At 37.9% G+C, this 25666-nt stretch overlaps 1 protein-coding gene across 1 annotated transcript in view; it reads left to right on the forward strand.

The window, feature by feature from the left end:
- The window catches only part of LOC124166526 (sodium channel protein para-like), a 274676-nt gene that overhangs the window by 98691 nt on the left and 150319 nt on the right, over positions 1 to 25666 (forward strand). The window contains exons 5-7 of the mRNA XM_046544070.1: positions 1363 to 1454; positions 4093 to 4305; positions 14581 to 14638. Of these exons, the coding sequence (XP_046400026.1) occupies positions 1363 to 1454; positions 4093 to 4305; positions 14581 to 14638 (363 nt within the window). The remainder of the gene's footprint in view (positions 1 to 1362; positions 1455 to 4092; positions 4306 to 14580; positions 14639 to 25666) is intronic.

Below are 25666 nucleotides of genomic sequence, written 5' to 3' on the forward strand. Positions count from 1 at the left end.
TTGTCAGGATAAACCAAGGATCCATTTAAAGGTTGTCAGGCCATCGTATAAAGATAGGACTGATGTGCACCACAGGGGAAATGGGGTGTTTGAGGGAAAGTTAAACCCAAAGTTGCTGCTCTAAATGAAAGTGCAGTGCATGAATTGTGCAAAAGAATGTGCAGTTCTATGTAGCTCTTTCCCCAGTCAAAACCAAATAGAAATTGGATTGGAATTTAGGAAGGATTTCATTACATAAGTAACTTATTAACACCTGAAGACGTTGTGTTTATTATATTGATCGAAGTGCGATTGACCGATTCTTTCTGCAGAATAGGAAGTGGCTTCGGGGTTTTGAGTCACAAGATATGGTAGATTGTGTTGGAAGTTCGTCTATATTATCGCTACTAAATTGAAACATTAATAGTCTGGCTTCCTCAGAGCTTCCTGTCGCCCTCCAGGCAAGATATTTTTAAGTTGAAAGTATCATCGATAGCTTCGAGGTGGAAATAAGTTCACCATAAGACTCCCCACCGGACTGCCAAAAGAATACACATTTCACATGATTATGCGCTTTCGCCAATATTATACTCAAGTCTCACTTTGTTATGAACTATAAAACATTTCATATGCACATCAGCTACCTTTCCATTTCTTGGCATCGACTTTCCGCGCCGACGAAATCTACCAGTTTCACTAAAATACCCTGTTATCATGATGGAATCAGTAACAGGAAGCTTGCTAGGATCAGCCTAGGAATAACCATATTCCTTCATCTTTACGCAATCTATCGCTTTCAATGGAGGAGAAATAGATCAAATAATAGCCCTGAAGTGACAATGAACAACTCCGATACGTCTATACTTCAATAAATGAATCATAACCACGCCGTCGCTTGTATTCAAGTATGCAACCTCTACTATGGCCGTGCCTCCTCGTACTGAACTATGACGTCACTTTTCTACCAGCCAATCATCGGGCGTTTTCGATTCTCACTTGCATTTGAAAATTCTCGTGAACTTTGATGCATTAAATATCGCAAACCACGTCATAAAATAATAAAAAAAACTTTCACCGAGGTATGCAAACATATATTTTTATGTAATTTTGGGGCTATTGATTATATCTGAAATACATATATGCAAGTTCCCTATTGATTTATACTAAAGGTGGTTAGGCTTTTGCATCATACAACTGGGAAAGCCATAAACCTGACTGCCATATACCTACTTCAGGGTGACATAGAAATGTACATATGTATTAACTTCAAACACACCAACATTTGTAGTACAACCAATTAAGATGAAGGTCGTTTACCTGAGGTTTCACTGTATCCACTATTTTTGCCTGTGAGATAACAATTACAAATGCTTCTACTTGCAGATACTTATCATCTGAGCTTATTCTGGCTGATAGGGAACTCCTGGGCATGCTTAGGATGCTGCGAGCCTTGAAGATTGTGCCCCTTGTCCCAGGTAAGCTCAATGCTAATGATCATTTTAAGTTGCATGCATTTTTTTTTTGATTGGCGAAATAAATTTATTTCACCATTGGCAGTACACACATCTGCAAGGCTAATCTCAAGTTTAAAATTTAGAAACAATTACATATATACATGAATATTGAAATAACCTGGATAAGATTCTTGGGAATTCCCAAGATAATCATTTAACTATAATATGTACAACATTATAACAGAGTCCAGCGAGGGTTAATAAATACTAACAGAAGCATGGAAAAAATAGGCAATTCTAGTTGCCATCTAGGAAATTACCTTACAATGCATCCTCCAGATATTCATTAACACTGTAGTAGCATTTTTCAGCTAAGAGAAGTTTTATTTTCTTTTTAAATACGGACAGTGAGTTGCTATTTTTTATTTCTTCGGGAACTTTATTGTAAAGGATCGAGGTAGAGTGGTTGGGACCTTTAAGACAGAGAGAGCTGGAATACTGGTTTGAGTGGATGTTATTTCTTGAACGGGTGAGGTGATCATGGTAGGTAGAATTTGGAAGAAAATAGGAAGGGTTTGCTTTAACAAAGCAGGCACATGTAAGGATATACTAAGAAGGGAGGGTGAGGATTTTAGATTTAGCAAAGAAGATTTTACCTGGAGTGCAAATAGGGACATGGTACATAGCTTTAACCTTTTCCCTAATATACACGTATATATACGTGTGGACGTTTCCTGACCCGGGAGACGACGGCCGTATATTTATGTGTTAGATTTTGCTAGCCAGGAGAACGAAAGCCGTATATATACGTTTTCTAGCTCTCCCCCTTTTCAGAAGGTCGACGGTTTACGACGTCTTTGTTTCGGGACCCAACCCTGCGGGGTTTAGGATTTACCCTCGGAATCCGGGAGCAGGTACCCGGACCCCTCGTACTTTATAACCCCTCTTAGCAGTAAGGGACAGCGGTCATTCAATTGTTAACCAGTCACGTTTCGAAATAAATATTTGTTCATTTCTCAAGAAAAATAAACTAAGAATTGAATTATTTGTTTTTTGATCAGCGTTTACAATTTTTAGACGAAATTCTACGATAAACATTAACTAGTATCTCGAGTTATGTATAAACATCAACATGGAAATTGTTGCTGCATTAAATGCGTTAATAATGGACTTAGAACTTCGTTTAAAATTTGACAATGGTCAGATAAAAATGAGGAATTCAATTCAAAGCCTGCAATTTACGTGCAAGCAACAATTATCCATGTGCTAAATACACATAAGCAATACATAAGTTGACAGCGAACCTATGCAGCAGGTATGGTCGTAAACCCGGAAAGGAGGGAGCACGCAACTACTCTCGGAGTCCGAGATAATGCGAATTCCCTGCGTGGAGGGGTCAAAAAAGGTTCAGCGAGACCCTTCTTAACGAATGCCCTCCATAAATGCTCTGTACCACGAGAAAGAAGAGTCTCTTGGGGCTCAGTACAGCAGTCATGCTAAGACGAAAACTCCGCCGTCTCGAAAGGGTTAATAGCTTGTTGTTGGGCTGAAAAGGCTCTTTTAGCCACAGGTGAGTTTCCCCAAAACAGAATGCCATAAGAAATATGAGAATGGATTTTAGCATAGTAAACCATTTTTAAAGTATCCAATGATACAATCGGAAACAACCTTCTGATCATTAATATACCCACAGAGATTTTGTCTGTCTCCCAGTTGAATCATTGGAACCCAGACCTGGCAATTGCCAGTCAGGTTTGCTATCAACAGAGTTGGGAAAGTTACAGAAAAGTTAAATGATAAAAGCTAAAGTTAACATTGTTAAAAATTATCTAGTTTAAGTTACAAGTTTCTCCTCTGAAAAATTAACTGATTTAAGCTAAAAAGGTAACTTTTTCTGTGAAACTTTCTTTCATTAAATGAAAGATGATCATAGAGTTACCTTTTCATTCTGAAATCGATGGCACTGTATCACAGAGGAGACGTTCGATCCATCGCAGACTCAGTCTTTGAGTGGTCTCACGTATTCTCGCCTGCATTTCAAAACTCGGACAGTCAATCCACTCAATCCTGTTTTCGTTCAGATGTATTCGTTTGGGCCAATTGATTGCATTCTTACATGACTACCATACTATATAAAATTCTTAGATATCGTTTCATTTTCCCCTTTGTCTATTGGATGAGCTTTGTGTCCAAATTTATACAATTGACATTCATCAAAGTTTAATGAATAAAATTGACTGAAGTTAGTTTTGAATTGGAAGTAGTTAACTACATTATTACTTTTAATTATAATAATTAATTTTTAAAAAATTAATCCTAACCATGTCTCCATCAAGCCATCAACTTCCAAAGGAAGTTTAGACTGGGTTTACCAAGGAAATGTTGATGTCTCATGACGTCAACACCTTGTTTGGCAAACCTAGTCTGAGATTCGCCATGGAGGAAGAATGTTTGGTGATGTTACTGGTAGTATACCTTACCAGCAATTGGGGGATTCACTTTCGAGTCCCGGTTAAGATAAAAAATTTTTTTATGGTGACTTTCAACCGTAGAGTCTCCTACAAAGATTAAATAACCTTTGCCTAGGGAAATGCTATCTCAGTGATTTGACACATAATATTGCCAATATCTTGTTAAAAACTAATTATCTATTCTACAGGCATAAGGACTATGGTTGGAGCAGTTAAAGAATCAGCAAAAAATCTTCGCGATGTGTTCATCATGATATTGTATTTCCTGTTCCTGGTTGCATTATTGGGCCTTCAAATATACATGGGGATCTTAACACAGATATGCATCAGAGATTTTCCTTCGGATGGCAGCTGGGGAGATAATAATGATGAAAATTGGTTGGAATTTGTTTCGAACTCCAGTAAGTATAAAATACCTAAACAGTAAACACAATACTTAACAGTTAAGGAGAGTTCAAAGATAGCCATGTGCATGCACTGTGCCATGAAACTATTGCGAGAAAGGGCAAAATCCACCTCATCACAACTGAAGCATTCCCGGGTGAAACACAAGTCAGCATGCCATGAGAAAGTGACGAAATTCGGGGGAAACTTGCATGAAGAAAATTTGAATACTGTCAAATAACTTGAAAGCTTGTAAAAATGACATGTAATCAGTTACAATATTAAAATATGTATGAAAATCTAAATTGAATACCTTTGATCGCATGTAACAAGATGAAACTTGAACAATTACTTTGTTTTATAGCAGGATATTAAAAATGCATTTCAATGCAATGCAAAGATTCATCGTCAAGGACTAGCTGTTGGTATGCGTGCGACAGGTCAATCGTGGAAAGTGTTTGCCCACCCTGTAATTTGGTGAATAGTTCTTCAACTCTCGGTAATGGGTATCGCTCAACTTCCAAATGAGGATTTACTGTAATTTTGAAGTCCCCACAAATCCGAACACTACCATCTTTCTTCACTACTGGCACTACCGGTGTCGCCCAATCACTAAAATTAACCTGGTGGAGTATACCAATGTCAACCAATCTGTCTAACTCTTTATCAACTTTGGCCTTTGAAGCAAAAGCCAAGGGTCTCGGTGAGCGAAAAACCGGATTTACCCCCTCCTTTAAATTCAGCCTCACTTGACCCTTATTAAAGGTTCCTAAGCTCCCATCCCACAAATCGCTAAACTTTCTTAATACAGTTTCTCTGCTGTACTGGCATAGTGAAAACACAGGGAGTTCACAGTTTAGAACCCTAAACCAATCCCGTCCTAAAATGGGAGGCCCACCGTTAGGAACAACAAAAAGAGGCAATTTTACTACTCTGCCTTTGTGGTCCACTTTTACTTGCATAATGCCTTTGGGGATAATGAGGTCGTTAGAATACGAACGCAGTTTTACGTTTGTGTTTTCCAGGGGGATATTGAGAAAATGTTTACCATAACAACATTCTGAGACAGCGGAAATTTCTGAGCCTGTGTCAATCTCCATTTTTAAAGGAAACCCTTCAATACTAACATTAATCTCCCACGGCCTTCTGTCAATTTCGTCCATATAATGTGGAAGTTAGAAACTATGATATCACACTTTGAGGCACACTCACGGTCTTTAGTCACTGTTTCTCGCACTCCATACCCATTCTTGCCCTTACATAATGAAACATTGTACATACCTGAACTACTCTTTCGGCACATTGCCTGTAAGTGCCCGACTTTGTTGCACATATGGCACTTAGCATTTTTAAATCTACAAGCAGTCCTCAGGTGTCCCGAACGCCCGCAACAAAAACACTTGGTCGGAGTGTTGACTCTGGATGCCGCTGCAGTTCGTCGACCTTCAGTGTTCCTCCTCGAGATCCAGAAAACCTCCTTTTCTGTGTCGTCTGAGTCCAAGGCTTCCTCGTCAGCTACACGATGGACGCCACGCTCTGACGTCACTTCCGGAACGCTACCTAGTCCACATGATGCGGCATTCAGCTTCGCCTTTTCCCGCGCTGATGCTATCTCGACAGCTTTCTCGAATTGTAGGTCCTCGCTCTCCATATACAGTGCATGCACCGTATCTCTGTCATTAAGCCCCAACACAAGCTGATCTCTCAGCGCTTGGTCTAGGAAGGCGCCGTAATTGCAGCCCCTTGCACTCTTCCTCAATTCAGCAGCAAATTCCCACACTGTCGCACTATTCTGAGAACACTTATTAAACTGATGTCTCTCCACAATAACGGACTTACGAGGGCAAAAATGCTCCCTCAACTTGCCGCAAAGTTCACTGTACGGCACTTCCGCCGGCTTCTTTGGTTCACACAAATTTCTCACTAGTTCATACGTCAGCTTGCCTATAGACGAAAGCAAAATCGCCCTTTTCTTAACTGTGTGAGCAGCCTCTGACCCAATGTCGTTTGCTATGAAGTACTGTTCTAGCCTTTCCTCATAGGCGTCCCAGTTCTCCTCTTCCGGAGAAAATTTTTCCATGAAGGACGGCATCTCGTCCTCGTCGCCAATGTAGTATCTTGAGGGACAAGTGATATGCACGACAGTCAGAGTCCAACTGAGGCAACATCGCCACCGCAGCTCGTTTATTCAGACAACAAATGAATGTGCAACCGCGTATACAAACAATACCACAACCCAAAAATATCCAAAGATCCAACACCTGAAATCAAGTATTCGATCTGGATTCGAAAAAAATCCTGGATCTCCCAGATAACACGGCATTTGTATTACACCTGTAATGCATCAATATTACAGAAAAAATACATATGTATAAGATGGAATACGATCATATTACATCAGTATATTTCACGTAAAAGTGGTTCAAAAGTCCCTATGGATGCTTGTATACATGCGTATTACAAATTGGAAATCTGAATACCCATACATGAAATATACATGTGTATAAGATGGAATATAATCGTATTATGTCTGTATATTTCACGTAAAGGTGGCTCAGAAATCCTTCAGGATGAATGTATACGTTAGGGTGGTGCGAAAAAACTAAAGTTCCAAATTTCGTGTTGTATTAGTGCGGAAAAGTTGCGATACGTTAGCACAAGAAAAACAAAAAAAGAATTATTAAAATCGGACGTCATCTTCCGATCCCGCAAAGCACCTGAAAAAATGACAAAAATGAAAAAAATTGTTTTTTTTTCGTTGTGAAAAAATTAAATTAAATTAATATCTTTTAACGCTGAAGCAAAAAAATTATTACAAATAGCATAGGTTATTGTTTATATATGCATATTTATGGCTTTTTAACTGTTATTACCGATCGCACAAGATCATTAAAAATGTATAAATTTTGCAATTTCGCCTATTTTTCAGAGTTTTGTAATAATTACTTGAGGATAATTTTTGAGAAGTTTTAATTAGCTCTTTAGATCAAAAATGACAATAAAACTGACCAATGGAATTGAAAGGCAAAATTGTACTTTAAAAAGGCAGCATGTTAACCCTATTGAAACCGAAAGTGAAGATGTTGAGGTTTTAAATGACGCAATGCAAAGTTCAACAATCAAGGAGAAATTTGTTGACAAGGAAGATTACATGCCTAGTACATCCAAAAATATATAAATCACCATGGCAAATGAGGGTAAAATTCCAAAGTACAGCTTTTCATTGAGATCAATACGGGGTGTCTCACCGTACAGCTGCTGCTATAGCATCAAGTGTACTTGTAGACATTGGTGTTATAACTGAAGAATATACTAAGTTCATTGACCGATGTAGAATTAAAAGGGAAAAGAAAAATATTATAAGCGATTTACAGCAAATCTATCATGATTTAGGTGAGCTACACGGTTATGTTTCTCTGGTCTACAAGTTATGTCTCTCCAAGCTCCGGGTCTGCTAAAGATGTAGTGGTCTCCATACTATCTTATCTCTCTGATCAAGGAGTATCATTAGAGTTCTTAGAGTTAGTTTGCTGTGATGGCACGAACATCAAAATTATTTGGAAAGGTTGCACTATTAGAAAGCTCGTAAAACACCAATGACACCCGCTGCAGTGGGCAGTTGGGTTACTTCATTTCATTGAATTACTTTTGTCATATTTTTCAGTATTTAGATGGTGAAACAAGTGGCCAAAAATCATTTAGTGGGCCAATTGGGCTAATATGAATGGTTATGGAAAGCTTCCAAACTGCATTTCCAAACAATTCAATGTGAAATTCTACAAGTTGATAGATAAATTTTGAGCGAGGACCAAAGATACCATATTGGCATTAGTCAAGCAATCACAAGTGGCAACTTTCCAAATGACTTAGCAAACTGGGATACTGGACCATTTTTACATGCTAGATGGCTCGTGTGAACAGAGCAAAGGAAACCTCTCGATACATACCTGGATATTAAAAGAAAGTAGTTTTCCCTGTTATTGAACGGAACTCTAACTTTGATCACGAAGAGAATGTATTGATGGCGATGGTTTTTGATTACAGAAGGCACATTAGAGAGCTGGGGCTAAAAAGAGTATTTAAAGCCAGGCAGACTTAACCAAAAGGCAAACCTATCGTCAACTTCATTACTCCTACCATGAACTTCGAAATAACTAACTATATAGAATTGATTGAGTGGAATGTAGTCAAACTATCTACTCCACCTCTTATTATGAGAATAATTACTAATGAAGAAATAGCTTCCTTCATTAAATCTGGCGATAACAAGATTGGGATATTATAACTTCCCATATCACACGCAAGCAATGGAGCCGTGTGTGAAATTGGTAACGGAGGCATCCCTTAAGCTTTGTGGCTATTGATCCAGAGATGAATTTATTAGGGCTAATTCAAATCAAGGTCCATTATGCCAGACCTTACCACTAAATCGCAGTACAAAGTAGTTTTCAAAAGTTAAAATTTAAAATAAGGGCAAAAAATTTAAATATTGTAGAAGCAGTAACCCTCATTGGTTGGATGGATGGAGGGTGTGGGTAGAACTCAAAGTGCAGCCACCTCTCCGCGGTGAGTTCTGGGTTGTTTAAATATTATTAAATCATATATAAACAAAGGAAGAGCTGCATAATCAAACATGTATTTTAGACTAAAATATTACCTTAAGTTATTATGACACAACTCTGAAAAACCGGCTAAATTGCAAAATTTATACATTTTTAATGATCTTGTGCGATCGGTAATAACAGTTAAAAGCCATAAATATGCATATATAAATAATAACCTTTGCTATTTGTAATCATTTTTTGCTACAGCGTTAAAAGATATTAATTTAATTTAATTTTTTTACAAAAAAAACAATTTTTTTCATTTTTGTCATTTTTTCAGGTGCTTTGCGGGATCGGATGATGACGCCCAATTTTAATAATTCTTTTTTTGTTTTTCTTGTACTAACGTATCGCAACTTTTCCGCACTATTACGACACGAAATTTGGAACTTGAGTTTTTTCGCACCACCCTAGTATACGTGCGTTTTACAAATTAGAAATCTGAATACCCTTACATGTAATACCCTAGTAGAAAAAATTGTGTTCTTTTGGTGTTCTTTATATGTTCATTCAGTGTTCAAGTGTTCTTTTGATGTTCTTCTGGTGTTCTTTTATGTTCACCAATTTCTTGGTGTGTTCTTTTGATGCTCAATTTATGTTCTTTTTATGTTCATCTCAGTGAACACAAAATGAACATTTTTCTTTATGTTCATTTTGTGTTCCCTTTGAGTTCATTTTATGTTCACCATGGTGAACACAATATGAACATTTTTTTATGCGTTCATTTTATGTTCACTTTGTGTTCATTTTATGTTCACCATGGTGAACACAAATTGAACATTTTTTTATGCGTTCATTTTATGTTCACTTTGTGTTCATTTTATGTTCACCATGGTGAACACAAATTGAACATTTTTTTATATGTTCATTTTATGTTCACTATGTTGAACACAAAATGAACATTTTTCTTTGTTGTTCTTTAAAATAAACCAGTATAAAAATTCTCATTCCTTGGAGGTGATTGTGGATAACTGCAGTTCATGTGTCATGACAAGTAGCTTTACATAAAACAAGTAATACAGATGATTTTGGAGACTTTGCCTACCAAAAATGAGTTTGAATTTCACCATCTTGAAATCCACAAAACTGTATTTTTTAGCAGTTTTCCATAATATTTCTAGAAATTTAAAATAATGAATTTCCGGGAAAATTATCCCAAAATGAAGGCATATCATCAAAAAATGGACATTGAACGATCCGAGAATGCAATCAAGGAACACCTGAAAACACTCTCAATATGTACTTTATTGCATACTAAACAGGGATAAGGCCTGAGCATTTGGCTTCTACGAATAAGTTCGTTTCTAATAAAAAAACCTGGAAATTAAATCATTAGAAACTAATCAAAACACTGACATCTGAATCACAAAGATGTGAAAGTGTTCATGGTAATGATGGGACTTCCGTGAAAGCTTTTTCTTTGTTGTTCAACAAAATGTTCTTTTTATGTTCATTTGGTGTTCTTTTGATGTTCAAAAATGTGTTCATTTTGTGTTCAAATTATGTTCTTTTTATGTTCACAGACGAGTGTTCATTTTGTGTTCTTTTTATGTTCTTTCTGTCACAAAACACATAAAAAGAACATAAAGTGAACATTCGGTGAACAATGAAGGAACACAATTTGAACATTAAATGAACATAAAAAGAACACTGAATGAACACACTTTTTTCTACTAGGGTATACATATGTATCTGCAGGCCCTCATACACGAATTATACATATTGATTTTCTGACCCACATCCACTTAATATCAATATGGATCAAATGGATGAATAAATATAAGGAAACCAGAACATACAGATAGTAAAACATTTATTCAAAGAGAAAAATAAAATAATTCACACAAAGAACAAGTGTGGCCATGAATATTGCTAACAAGCATTAAGGGCCAGCAAACAGGAGGTGAAACTTAGATTAAAAAAATGGCGCAAACATAAATCAAGTGCAAACAATGGTTTGAGTTGGAAAATAGAAAAAAATGTTAACACGGAACAAACATTGTAACCCATTGCACAAGATGAAACCTGAATTCAGGAAACCAACTCTGCACCATCAGCCACTTCCTGAAAGGAGAAAAGAAGAAGTCAATTTTAAAAGTCATGCAAAAATATATCTTTTTGTAAGATCTGAATAGGAGCTCAAGTCCTTTCAATTTTTTTTTTTTCAATTCATATAGGCAGTCAGTATTCTGTGAAGTCTGTAATTTTAGTACTAATTCTGTATTCTGAATGCAAATGAAAGTTTGGCTTCTCTGCTCAATTCTAGACATAAGTTTTAAAATTTTTCATTTACCAATCATGTTGAGGTCCCAGCTAGCACAGATTTGACCTTGTCCTTTGAGAAATCAGATATTTTGGGGATATGCTTTCATTTTACAAAATTAATAGTCTTTCTCTTAAGAAGAATGAGAAATATGAGAAAAGATCATATGACTACTTTTAAATAAATTAACTAGGAAAAGTGTATCCATTGGTAGGCTTATTTATAAATAAGCCTACCAATGGATACTATAGTACATGATACTAATATATTAGTACAATGATTTAGTAGCACATGATTCACACAGAAAAAAAGATAAACAATTGTGATATCAAATTTTCAAACAATAAATTTCATATAACTGATAATTTCAGGCTTAACTTAAAGAAACCTCTCCATTATGGATAAAAATAATTTTCCCTAAAACCTTACCTCTGTATTAACTATTCCACCTGGTCTTCTGGCTTTGCTTCGAACGTTTTTTCCGTAATCCATTCTCCTCTTGTCCAGGCCAAACTATTTACATCGTCGCCTGCTGGGTATGTGCAAAAGAGCATGAAAAGAAAATTATAATTAATTAATTTGGCCCCGTACACACCTTTTTCTTACATATAATGACAAACTTTCGCATGAAAGTTACGTTTTTATCTTGTGTTAATAATAATAACGACATACACCTTGATTGACTGCATTTCAAGATGAAAGAAATATTACATTTTGCTTTCAGGGTACCAATATTACACGACCAATACTTCTTGTTTGTAAAATAATTAGAAGTAGTGGGCAAAACGGTTCGGAACTTCGGGGAATCTATTAGTGACAAGGCTACGCTGATAAGTCTACGGTCAAAGATGTTATGACTAAAGCATAGGATAACTAGGAATGCAAGAACTACAATACCGTAGGTTGTGGTAATAAACAGCGATACAACAACTCACACGTGAACGAAAACATTCCTTTAAACAATTTTTTCTGCTCTTAATTAAGAGCAGAAAAAATTGTAACCCATTGCGACCATGGTCAACACATTGCGCCAATAGTTGTATCCAAATATACTCAAATAACATAATTAATGTAGTCTATGTAGGCATACAATATAATTGCGACGTAATTTTGCCAAATTACTAATAAATAGAAGGTTTTAATTGTGAAGTAGCACATCTTTAGTCAAAATATTGAAGAATACGCGTACGAAAATACTCTCGTGAAACACTGGAGACCTACTTGCATGGTTTGTAGTGATATCAATCATTTCACCCACAATAAAAGATAAATCATACCTTACCTTAATTATCCAGTGACAGGAAACTGTTGGAGTTGGCTTGCACGAATCGCAATAACGTGCGGGATTGAAGCAGATTTCCAGCAAAACATAGCTTCGGGTTGAGCACACAATCCACACGCACCGGTTATCGAGGATTAAAACACTATGTCAATTCTTCCAATACGTATAATAATACAATCAAATATAAAATTAACTATACATCAGTAGCCGGAGTTCCTCCTACAGCACGTTCTCGTAGTCTCGAACGAAATGCCGAGCTTAACTGTTAACGAGATTATAACTGTATCACTCCCACTCACTTACCTAGCTTATTGCGACAGTGGAGCCGCATAATTGAGAATTTAATTTTTTTGTTTAAACAGTTATATTAAAATATTGTTTAAAAAATTAAACTTCACTTTTACTCTTGCTCTGTGCAAGAACTATTTTTTGTATTTTTCATGTGTTGTGAACCATTTTTCCATGTGTATATTTTGCGGATGGAAACTGAATTTTACATATGTAATACGTCTGTATTTCGCGTGCATTTACAAATTAACATAAATATGGCCGCCATACTACCCTTGCTCACATCGACCAGTATATGATTTATTTTTAAGCTTTCTGAGTATAAATTCGATGGATGAATGATCATTAAAATGAGGAAATCTGGCATTTGCAGTGAACATATTATTTCTGGAAAAAATGTTTATGAACATTTCACAAGACGCCACGAAAATCCACCTCTCAAAAATTACAGGAAATATATATAATGTATATTTTGTGTATTTTTGACCACATTTACATATGTATTTCCTCTGTATTCATATATATGTAAAAGTGGTACGTATTACATGATATTTACATTTGTATTTTTTGTGTATTTTTGACCACATTTACATAAGTATTCAAATTCCAAAAATACACAAAATTACAAATGTATTTATCGTGTAACACGTATCACTTTTACATATGTATGAATACAAAGGAAATACATTCAATAATACATATGTATTACAGATGTAATACATAACAAAAATACATATGTATGGGACCCATGAAAATACAATATAAATACATATGTATATCCAAATGTGTGTTGTTGGGGGCTGTCCATCCCTAGTAATCACTGCAAGGAGAGTGGTTGACCGTTGCCTTCTCTCTTGCTAGCTCATTTTCTCTTCTAATTTGGTTAGTTCTAATCATATAACTTTGTGTGAATGCATCCCCATAAAGGAATTGAATTTATTTATTTTTTTTTCAAATCACTTTTAATCAAGAATTAATAAGTAATGCTACTAATTGGTAACAGGGAATACGTCCTAAGACAGGAAATCCAAATGCAAATTAAATATCCCCATTGAGAAAAATCTGTTTTTCGATTGCCTTAGGCAATCATTGAATGGGAGGACGATAGATTTTCATCACTTGAGGGGTAGTCTACTAGTGAAAGGTTCGATTCCTATCTGGTGGCTACATACTGATGTCTCATTACCGATGATTAACGTGCATTCAAAGGGTTGGGTGTGCTGATGTCAGACGTTAGGTGGAGGACAGTTCACCACTGACCATGAGTGGAACACTTTCAAAATTTGGTGATTTGCGGCTACCTATTAGAGTTTTGCAAAGTTTTTCTAACTCTTGTCCTTGGGGGGTTCAAACTTTCCTGATAGAGTGTTTCGACAAAATTTGAAATTTTTTTTACAAAAACGAAACGCATTTCTGACAAATTTTTCACCTACAGTACATAGTGGAATGTTTTAGCTTCTGAGCTATCAGTTTGGTGGAGATTACATTCACTGCCTGAGTCCTCAAGTAATCAATTTACATAAATGTTTCAAAATCTGATAATGCCCCGGTAAAAGCCTGGCAAATTATTGAAAATTGATTAGCAATCAAATGCCAGACTTACCATAGATCTACAAGTAGTTAAAAAATATGAGAAATAATGCAAATTAGCTTCAGTACAAAAAGGTTAGAGTAACATTCTTTAGACAATTTTCTTACAAGGGACTTAGAAAAAACCATGTCGGAACAAATTGAAAAAAATATGCTTCTAAACTGACAACTCTTACAATTTTTGTCAGTATGTATTGTAGTCAAGGGTGCTTGAGAGAAATACCAAATAATACATAATGCCTTTGTTTTACTTTCAAATTTACAGCCAACTGGTTTGAAGCCCAAGATGACTATCCATTGTGCGGGAATTCATCAGGGGCAGGGTAAGTACCATGGCATTCTGCTTTACCAAACAGCCCCGACTATCGGGCTGTCCAATGATGACAGTTGTCATCCATATTTTCATAGAGGTATGCATGTATCAAATCTGTAACATACAGTGGAACCTCGTTAAAGTGAGTACGGGCTATAGCGACACCCCCGCTATTACGAGAGATAGCCGATGCACCGTCAATTGACCCTATAATAAGCGTGTTAAAAAATTCGTTTTTACGAGACCCTTTCGGTGTTGGCTCTCGCCATAGCGAGGGTTTCACCGCCGGAAGACTTTCATCAAGACTCCTTGACCTCTGTAATTGCTAGCGATCTGTTAGAAATGAAGTTAATGGAGTGCTCAGTCTCAAATTTATGTGGTAAACTGTCGTTCGATAAATATAATGATTGACGAAACAATGCTTTGCATGATTTTTATTCAGTGCGGCGCTTATAAATTGTTTGAATAGTTAGCCGTTATTTGAGTAAGGAAATTTAGTGATGCAAAAAAACATTGCCTATCGTCTGGATTTATGCTTACGTTTATCAGATAGATGTTTATCTGTCGCCGCACCACTCCTGTTCCTGTATATCTGTTCGCAACAGGTATATTAGCTATTATTTGCTCCACCTCCGGTAAAGCGACAATTCGCTATAGCGAGTGTTTATTAGTGCACCGTGGGGTGTCGTTATATCGAGGTTTCACAGTATGATACCATCATTGTGAGCACTTGTAGCGGACACACATGTGGCAAATCAGTGCATAATTTTAGTTTCTGAGTGCTCTGGAATTTCTCATACTTAACGATACATTCATAAATACACGTTTTGTGCATCCCTTTCACTCAGCCAATTTGCAATACCACTTCATGGTGGAATATCACTGTTGGTAAATTACGAGCCAGAAGCCTTATTATTCATAAATTATTTGTATATTAAACCTATTTAATCTAAATTTCAACTCATTTTGTAGTGAATTTCCAAATTCCCCCGAAAAAAGTATTGCAAGCTCTCTAATAATATTGGTCAACACCACAGCACCCAAAATTCGGCAAAATCTCAAATCCAGCTTCACCCGCATCCTTACAGTGGCATAATCAGGGTGCTCAACTATCGCCACCATTGCAGCCCTCTCCAAAGCCAAATTTCTGGCTGTGTGCCTGGATAGAGTATTGATAAGTTTGAGTGAGGAAGACGTTTTTCATATGCTGATGCTATGATACATGACATTGAAAATAATACTGACAGTCATTTTTGAGCGTATATGATGTAGAAATAATGCAAATAAAGAGGATTTGTTCAAAAGAGACTAAATAAATCACAAGCGAGGACAAAAAGGATCTAGACATGAACTGAGATGATTATCAATGCACTTTCAACGTCAAACAATAACATGTGCCACTCAGCCTCTTTTCATCAGAAAATACCTCTACCATGGGCTAGTTGTAAGTGTGATGTTCAAACTTAGTCATCCCATGGGTGGCCCGTTTCCCGGGTAACCTTCTTTGATGCCGTTAAACGTGTGTCGATTAAACCACTCTTAAAAATCATGAGGTCAATCAAGGGGGCTCTCCAAGGCCCCAGGATGCCATCGTCAGTGGATGCACGATTGTTGCTAGGCCAGAGGCACCCTCCCCTCCCCTCCAATCGCTATTGCCGACAATTGCCGAGCATCCACGCAGTCAAGCTTTGCTCCTTAGCCTCTGAGATCCCTATCCTCACAATAGCTGCAGCGCATGACTGAGAGAAGAAAGCAAAATGAAAGCTGCTTTCAGTGGAGGGGAGAGGCGCAAGGGTGGGTGCATGCAGCAAAACTGCCACCAGCAGAGATTCTCCTAAACAAGCAAACACATGGCTTGTTCTCCATTTTTTTCAGTTGTTTCTTCTGGGGCAAACAGTACAACTGCAATCGCACCCCTAGTTAAAATTTTTGTCTGACCTTTTCTTAAGTCTTCTCAATATTTTTTAAGATAATGCAATAAAATTCAATTTTAATTCATGGTAAAAATTCTCTATGTTATATTCAAGGTAATTCAGCTTAGTCCATTCAAATTTACTGAAGACAGATGGAAAATCATGAAGTTGGCAACATAAACATCCACCCACTAGTCCTTCTCTTCAAATCGAGATGACTGGTTATTACAGTGCTATACATCGTAATTGAGGGGACCATAATTTAGGCAATTTTAATGTATGGAGGTTCACTATGGAGAGGTTTTAGTGATAGGCATTTTTTCATATCCTTCGGTAGAGAAAGGCACCACTGTCTTTTAAACCATTATATTTACTGTATATGTCTGAATATAGTCCCCCCTTTTTTTCCAAAAATGCCTGTGGTAAAAGTAAAGGGGGGTCCTATATTCAAACGCATTTTTTAAACTTTTCCCGAAACCTAAGCCTCAAAATTAGGTGGGGGGACTATATTCGGAGAAATACGGTATGTGTTTAAACAAACATGCATTCATTATAGTGGACATATATTTATTAATAACAGACAGCGAGTGCTATCGCGAGATTTTTACCATGATTTGAGAGGAAACGATGTTATCTCTCTTAAATCAACATTAAAAAGATTCAGATAGTTGGATACCTTTTTTTCTTATTTACTGTTAGGTATACTCTCATATGGAACAAAATGGTGGTAGCTAATGGTTAACGTGAAAATTACAGCACATTAAAGGTTTACATATGAGAAAAAAATAAGCGTGAAACATTAATAGGTGAAAATTTCATTCCATTTACGTGATTGCGGCTGCATTAACCCTCATATGGATTTACAAATTTAGTTACATCGTTGGGTTTACGGCGCCGCAGGGGCGCCTTGTCATTTTTTGTTATTATCTTGCAAAGTTAGCCTGAATTTACAAGTTTTCTGATTGATAATGGTAAATGCCTCCATTATCTTTAATTCGCACCGTGTTTTGCTAGATTTAAACCATTATTGTTGAAGTTATAACAAAAAATCTTGAACGCTGCATTCTTTTCCACTTGTTGCCGTAATGCTATCTATTTCTGTTCCTTTTGTCTGTTATTTTCGAATGAAAGTTTTAATTTTGTCTGTAATGGTTGTTTGAAATATTTTTTCTAATATGCAGTGCTGGACAAACTCCGCTTTTTAATGTTCATATTGTTTATATTTTTATGTATCTAAATACTAAAAATGAGGACCGAATAAAATTCGTTTATGCTCATATGACATAATTTTTCTTCACTGCGTCCACCCATATGTTATATCTTTGCAGTGTATATAGAAGGATAAGATATAAAACGTTAATGATGGAACAGCTGTAGGTGAAGTGGGAAGAGACGAGTGTTACTTTCCTGATTTTTACAGGATTCTGGCGATCAAGGCAAATGTTACGAATATTCTGGGAGCTTATATCCTGCAATTAAAAAAATCAAGTCTTATGGGTTTTGAAATATAACGAATATGGGATAATTAGCGACGTGTCAAAGAACCCAACGCCGCTTCGGAGGTGGAGCTAGAAGGGCCGGAATTTTTTCCTACCGCGGAGCCCCATTCCCTCACTGAGGACGTTTCCTTAGGGCCAGTTTCACCAGCGAGGATGATTGAATTAACTCAGATAATATTCTCCAAAAATAGAGATATTACAACAATCGCGTTTCACCAGCCGCATTAACTCGGTTTTGGGTTGTTATCTCGGTTTATACTTTTACTGACGATATTCCACCGTTCAAAGCTTATTATCCGAGTTAATCTGAGGGCAGATGTAGCGTGGCATGGCGTGCATGCAGCTACATCAGCTCTCGGAAAATACGAATGACAGCGATGAAGAATATCGACATTCTATTCGGAGACCACGTTCATTATGGATAAATGAGCGTGCAGATTATTTTAATATATATGGTAAAGTACATTTATTTACTTATCCCAAAAGGGCAAATGTAACTGCAAAGGCAGTTCTCGCTCTCATTGAGGAAAACGAATTTTACTCACAAGGGGAGGTGGAGGTTTCCAATGCCGTATATTTTATAGCATTCGGAATGGCGAACACATCTCTAAATTGGTAGTGGCTCTCATGAATGGGCCTTAGTTTGGCTGTAATCAATTAATATTCCTGCGGTACTTTTAACAAGCCTTATACAATAATAATGTATAATGGTAAAATAACACAATAAATAATGATTCCGACAACTCTGGCCAAAATATGTTCGTATTCATAAATGTTACAAGCCTTTCTTTGACTTTTCTTACATATACAAAAACCTTTAATCTCTGTCCTCCTCCTGAATTAATACCTATGTAACAGCATCGTTATCTTCAAAATTGCAATTTTACCAACGTAATTGTAGCACAAAATAACCAAGAGCTGTGTTTATTTAAATCTGGGAGTCGCGGTAAATTAAAAATTTTCATTTTTAAATAACGATACATTAAACAAAGGTGATTAGAAGTTTTTTACTGCAATATTCTAGCATTTCTTGCTCTTGCCAACCGCGGTTCCCCTATTCGTTTTCTGTATATTTTTTATTACCCATGCGTAGTATTCGGTAAGGCAAATTAATATATAAATCCTTCCACGAAAACGTAATATTTGAGCTTTTCTAACTCTCATTGTCAATATTAACACTGTTGCTGTTCATTTTCTCACTCTGTACATACTTGATTGTACACTTACCGGCTTATTAAAGCTGATTCCATGTCATACAGTTGCTTACCGTCATTTATTTTTCCTAAGTCAGAGTTATGAAAAACGTACGAGCCAAATCCTTTATTCTGATTATCTCGGTTTTTGAAAACTAAGATAAAACATCGTTGGTGAAACACGATCCACACATTTCTGAGATAATAATTTTAACCGAGTTTTTGAGAACTGAGATAATAGAGAATATTATCCAAGTTGGTGAAACTGGGCCATAGAGATGGACATGTGATGCGTGGGAGTGCACCAGATGAGGTTTTACTTCTGGATTGGTGGGAAATACAAAAAAATAACTTCTTAGAAGTGTGGGTTACAGGTGGTAGGGAAGAAGGAACAGGAGCCTATTTTCTTTCATCCAGCTCTACGTGAGGGACTGATGGAAGAATGTTCTGGGGTGACAAAAATACCCTCAAGCTGAGGGGCTTCCCTCCCCTTTCTTTCCGTAACGTTTCACTGACCCAAACATTAAGACTACCCATACCTTCCCACTAAGCTTCCTTATTCGTCATTCACCGCCTTCTTCCCCCCTCCCATGAACTTGATGATTGAACTTCTCTCCACCCTAATGACCCACCCGAGCTGGACCTTCTAGGAATGAAGGGAGGGCCACCGCGGGGCGTTTTGACACGGCTTTTGTTCCCTGTCCCTCATGCAGTGATGGAAGGATAAAGAAAGAGCAGGCTTTTGTATCTTATTGTCTCCTTGCACTCCCAACCTTTTTCGCGATAAGGGTTTTCTACTCTTACCTGGCCTAACGATCTGGGTATTCCCTGATCCTTGGCAGTTGACACACTACCACCCCTTCACCTCAAAACAACCTACCTGGCATTCCTTCTCCTTTCTCCTCCTCACTCACCCCTTCACTTTAGTAAAACCCCCAGTGAATAAAATATCTGTGCATTTGTGTACACAAAGAAACTGGAAATATATTCACAAATTTTCACTCCACGGTAAATTGTCTATTCTCCTATTCATCATGAAACGATATTTACCATATAAATACTGAACTAATTGTCAGGAAAAAGAAATCATTTTCTATCACACAATTAGTTGGGTAGTTATCTTGATTTCACCCCAATGGTAAACTGTCACGACATCGGTAATTATATAAACGCCAGCAATTTTGTATAGACTATCGTAGCCACAAAGGAATATTTTCAAATGAGAGGTACAAGACATATAACTGTAACCGTGTGATGTGTTCTTGACAGTAATCGGTGAAACCTCTGAATCTCCTGGCAAGTTACAGTTACTCATTCAACGAGAAATATTCACACGACATGAGGAAGCATTATTCTAGGAATTCGGATAATGCATTGTGTTAAAATTTTCTTAGAATTGCTGCTTGGTGTAATTATAAACATACAGTAAACTCTTGATTTTACGAAGTCAGTGGGACCGGAAAATTGGCACTTCGTAAAATCGAGTTTCGTAAATTCAAACCTTTTTCATTAGTCACGAAAAAAATGTTCGCTTTTGTTTCTTCCGCCGTTTTTTGTCTTTAGTGGTCTTATTTAAATGTTTTCGGTGATTATTCTCGGTATAATTCATAGAAAAGGCTTTTTGTTATCGATTTATGATGTGAAAAATCGTTAAATAATTATACCACCATAAAATTCCCATTTCTTGTTCATACTTCAACATCAGTGATCGCTCAAGAAATTCTCGACCAGTTTAGAAAACGTAATCAAATAATGAATTGCAATGTTTATTATAAGAATTTAATGTTATAAATTTGTGGTTAGGAGCGAATAGCAACTATTAAGTATGCTAAAGATAGATATTTGTTTCTGACACCCATGGAATTTTAGCGGCAGCCGGCCTAACCGCCATTTATGTCGCCCTCTATCGCTCAGTGACGAGGAAAAAAAACAAGGGTCTTAACCCGTTTCCAAAATAACCTTCGTAAGTTAATATTTTGAGTTACTTCGTATTTTCAGCAGAATGTGCTCTATTTTCACTGAGATTCTATTACGATCATAAATAACGTAGGATGAGATTATCTTCTGGCGAATATTTGAAGAAAATTCTGTTTGAGTTCTCCGTCCGACTACTGTGTTCCATCATCTTTGCAGACGTTTCCATAAAATACTTACCGTATAAGCGCGTGTAAGAGGCGCACCTTTTTTCCCAGAAATTGCAGCCGAAAATGGGGGTGCGCCTCTTACACAAACTTCTAATCTTCCCTCCCTCCCCTTCCCCGGTCGCAAGTCCAAGGGGAACTGAGTGGCCTTGGTTTTCAGCGTGAGTCAGTCATCTGAAACCCTGGGTCAAAAACAGGCGGCAGGCAGGGGAGTTTCTCCCTTAGTGACGTATTTCTAAAATGCTCCTGTTTGCTTTTCTTGTAAGCATCGTGCCGTCACCTAGGTACCCCAGAGGTGAACATGGAAAAGATCGCGCGGGGTATTTAGCTCCGGAGGGCGCGCTAAATTTACTGCCACGAGTGGATATCCCGAGGCATTTACACTAGTAATCGGATATCAGACATAGAGAAACGCGTAGTTTTGAAGGACATACCTGGTTAATAGTCAACATCTCTCTTGCCCAGCAATTTCCTTTACGCTGAGGACCTGATTTTTCAAAAATCATCTTCAGACGCTAATATGAGGATTTTTGCAACTGAAAATTATATTGGTGTCAAAACCTGCGGTTTAAAAAGTTCGAATGAGTGTGTTTATTAATGGACTAAATGGTGGATAGGAGAAATCGGAAATGCTTATAAGTGAAGAGCGCTGAAGGAGAATTCGAGGGGAAGGAGCGTGCTCCCTCCCCTCCGTATTTTAAGCTACGAGGCTATGAGCGAAGGAGCAAGGGAAGAACACGTCCGATCTTGCATGTGATGTCGTTTCCTTCAAAGCGAAGGCGCAGCAATGTGAAGTACGCAGTTTGCGTTGTCTGAACTCTTAAAGTTTCTAGTCCGTCTCGTCTTGTTTGAATGCGCTTATGCGACGCTTGTTTCTTCGGAAATTGTGCTGTTTGGACTATGTTGAATATTAGTAGCCTTGTTCTAACTATAAATATTTGTTTTAATCAATTAGAGCTTAAAAAACTTAAATGCTGTCAGATATACATCGCGTTAGGTCTCATTCTTTTTAAAATCTCGTGCGTGTCATACAATTGCTGAAAGATATCGAGATATCTTCGAGCTTAGTAGGCGACTCACCTAGCATTTGGCCTCCAGAAACTGGGAGAATTGAACCTGGTAGAACAAAAAAGGTCAGTTGGTGAGATAGGGTAGGGATGAAACACGTTTCCATTGTTCCCCGGTAACTTGATATTTTCCGATTTTCCTGTGTGGTGTCGGAAAGGAAAAAAACGGCACAGGCATTGGCTGATGGAGGGCCGAGTGTGGTTCCGTTAAATTTACGACGTGGTTATTATCCTACGGCGCTGATATTGCCCCGATTGTTGTCCAATCTCATGGGAAGGTTCATGCTATGTGCCTGTCGTGTTTTACCTTAAAATTTTCCACGGCTGCAATTCTATTGCAATACTCCTGCGTGAGCTATTATACAAAATTGTTCGTGAGTAGGACTATTATCGTAGAGCAACGGAGTATGCTAAGAGAGGATCGGAACTCTTTCTACTCCCTCTTATGCCTCAATTAGTATTGAAAGAGGAAATTTCGATAGCTGTCGAAATTCCAGGCATACGTCTGCAACACCGCACGATATGATTAAAAAAATGCCGCAAAATTTTTTTCTTTATAGCTTCGATGCTCAAAATAGGGGTGCGCCTCTTACATGTGTGCGCCTCTTGCACACGCTTATGCGGTAATTCTTCATCAGGACCATATTCTTCATGCCGGGTGTGAGGTGACCTGTTCATATAGTATATTTCTCTCCTTTTATGCCGACAGGAGCAAGGTTCCAACCGGAAAACGACAGGAGAAACATCTTACAGTATCGGAGAAATAGAGAGAGAAACGTTATTATCCACATTGATTGTTTTCTTACAAGAGACGTTTTATCATTTCTCAACGTGGTAAAGTATTGGTTCACTTGCGTGAATTCCCAAAAATGACACGCAAAAACCTGTACCTTCAACTCATTTAGTTTTCGTGTTTCTTTTTCCGCCGTATTGAAAGTTATGCAAAGGATCATTGACATAATCGTAAATAAATATAGAGTGGAAAGCGCAAAGAAAATAATTAAATTTCAATTTTAAAGTCAGCAGAGAAGAAGAGAGACAATTTTATAAGCACGGCACCATTTCCCTGACTATGGAAGATACTTCTCCAGCCTCTCTCCGGTTAAAAACTTACCCCCGTTGCCGGTAAAGATGAACCATGCCCTTCTCCACAGTCGGAGAACATTCTCAGTGGGTGGGGTGAATAAGAGTGGGATGGGGATTGCCTGAGGAAAGAAGTGTGGTCAGCATAAGGAGTGGTGAAGGGGGCAGGAGAAAGAAGGGTGGGGAAAGGTCCTTCAGCTCTGCCTCAGACTACGTTTGGGGGCCGTATTTTGTTACGACGCACGCAAGCTCCGTGACCTTAGGAAGGGAGTGAATGGGAAATGCTGGGGAAGGAGGGGTTTGGGATGCGTAAGGTGGGTGTCAGCAAGATCAGCCAAAGGCGGCAGGAGGGAGTAAACAAAGGCTTTGTAAAGAAAGAACTCTCAGCATGGGAGAACGGGGAAGCTCGTGAGAAGAAAGTTCATGGTTAGACTTGGAAGTGCGTCTTCATTACGAGAAGCCTGAAATATAAATTGGCTGTAAATAGAGCTCAATACTTAAGATATTTAAGTTGTTTATTCACAAAGGCCAATATATACACGAAAAGATATTACCCAAAAAAATCTGTTATTTTTTTTTGCTTTTTTCCCTTCTCCATCACCGCTTCCACCATGGTTTCTAACTTGCATAAGTGGTATTTAAATTGGGGGTCCAAATCGTTAGCCAGATCAAAATGTCTTAATGCTTGGAAGGCAGCGTATACTTCTTTTTCATTAGGTGGAATTACTTCCTCACTTTCATCATCGTCGTCACTGCTAGTCTGACTAGTCCCGGCCGCTGCTTCTTCCGACACAGGCACCGGCGTCGAATCGTCGCAAGCCTGGAGATCATCATCTAACGCAATATAATCGCTTGATCTTGTGCTGTGCTCCTCCTGCTTTTTCCAAATATTATTTAAAATCTTCTTTTAAGCCACTAATCTCCTAACTTGCATAAGTGGTATTTAAATTGGGGGTCCAAATCGTTAGCCAGATCAAAATGTCTTAATGTTTGGAAGGTAGCGTATACTTCTTTTTCATTAGGTGGAATTACTTCCTCACTTTCATCATCGTCGTCACTGCTAGTCTGACTAGTCCCGGCCGCTGCTTCTTCCGACACAGGCACCGGTGTCGAATCGTCGCAAGCCTGGAGATCATCATCTAACGCAATATAATCGCTTGATCTTGTGCTGTGCTCCTCCTGCTTTTTCCAAATATTATTTAAAATCTTCTTTTAAGCCACTAATCTCCTCCGCGATTTCATCTGCCGCAGCTTCCTGAAGGTATAACGTAACGATTCAACCAGAGCCGTGATATTAAAGCAGTAAAATTACTATTAGGTTAGTTGTATCAAATACCATGAACCTCGGGAACATCCTCATGATGCGCTGTCGGAGGGAATCCGTCCGATTTCCAGCAATTTGCGATGGTAGTGGAGGAAATCTCTCTCCAGGACTCGGCTATGGCGCGGATTGCATGTATCAACGTCGATTTCGGGATGTTATTAATTTCTGTTCCCATTTCTAAAAGTAGCAAATAGATTTGAAAGAATGATAATCATGAATAAAAATATCTAAATCGATATCCAAACGCACATGAGCAAAATAGATGAATTTATACATACCGATCCATCGCAAGTAATACCGCACAAGCTTCTTCCGGTACAGGACTTTAAAATTCTGGATAATGCCTTGGTCCAAGGGCTGGGACTTGCTGGTCGAGTTCGGGGGTAAAAAAGGGCTCGAACATTAGCCAATTTTAGATCTTCCACGTATTTATGGACGGTGGCATTATCCATTATTAAAACAATTTTGCGGTTCTCTCCAGCAATTTTTCTCTGTAGACGTATAACCGTTTGCTGTAAAATTTCTTGGGTCATCCAGCTGTTTTTATTTGCATGGTAAAAAACTGGGAGGGCTTCCAATTTTACATGTTTTAAGCACCGTGGCCTTTCGAATTTCCCAATGACAACGCGCTTGATTTTGTCCGTGCCCGTTTGGTTGACGCACAGCCCCACAGTAACACGCGCTTTACTCTTTTTCCCCCCATGGCACCTTTGCCCTTTGAAACCCAGGGTTGCGTCAGATAATGCATTAAAAAATAGTCCAGTTTCATGGGCCAGCGAGGGTGAGCTCGTCGAGGAAAGGGTCCCGGATTAGGGACC

This window comes from Ischnura elegans, chromosome 10 (genome assembly GCF_921293095.1).
Source record: "Ischnura elegans chromosome 10, ioIscEleg1.1, whole genome shotgun sequence".
Lineage (NCBI taxonomy): Eukaryota > Metazoa > Arthropoda > Insecta > Odonata > Coenagrionidae > Ischnura > Ischnura elegans.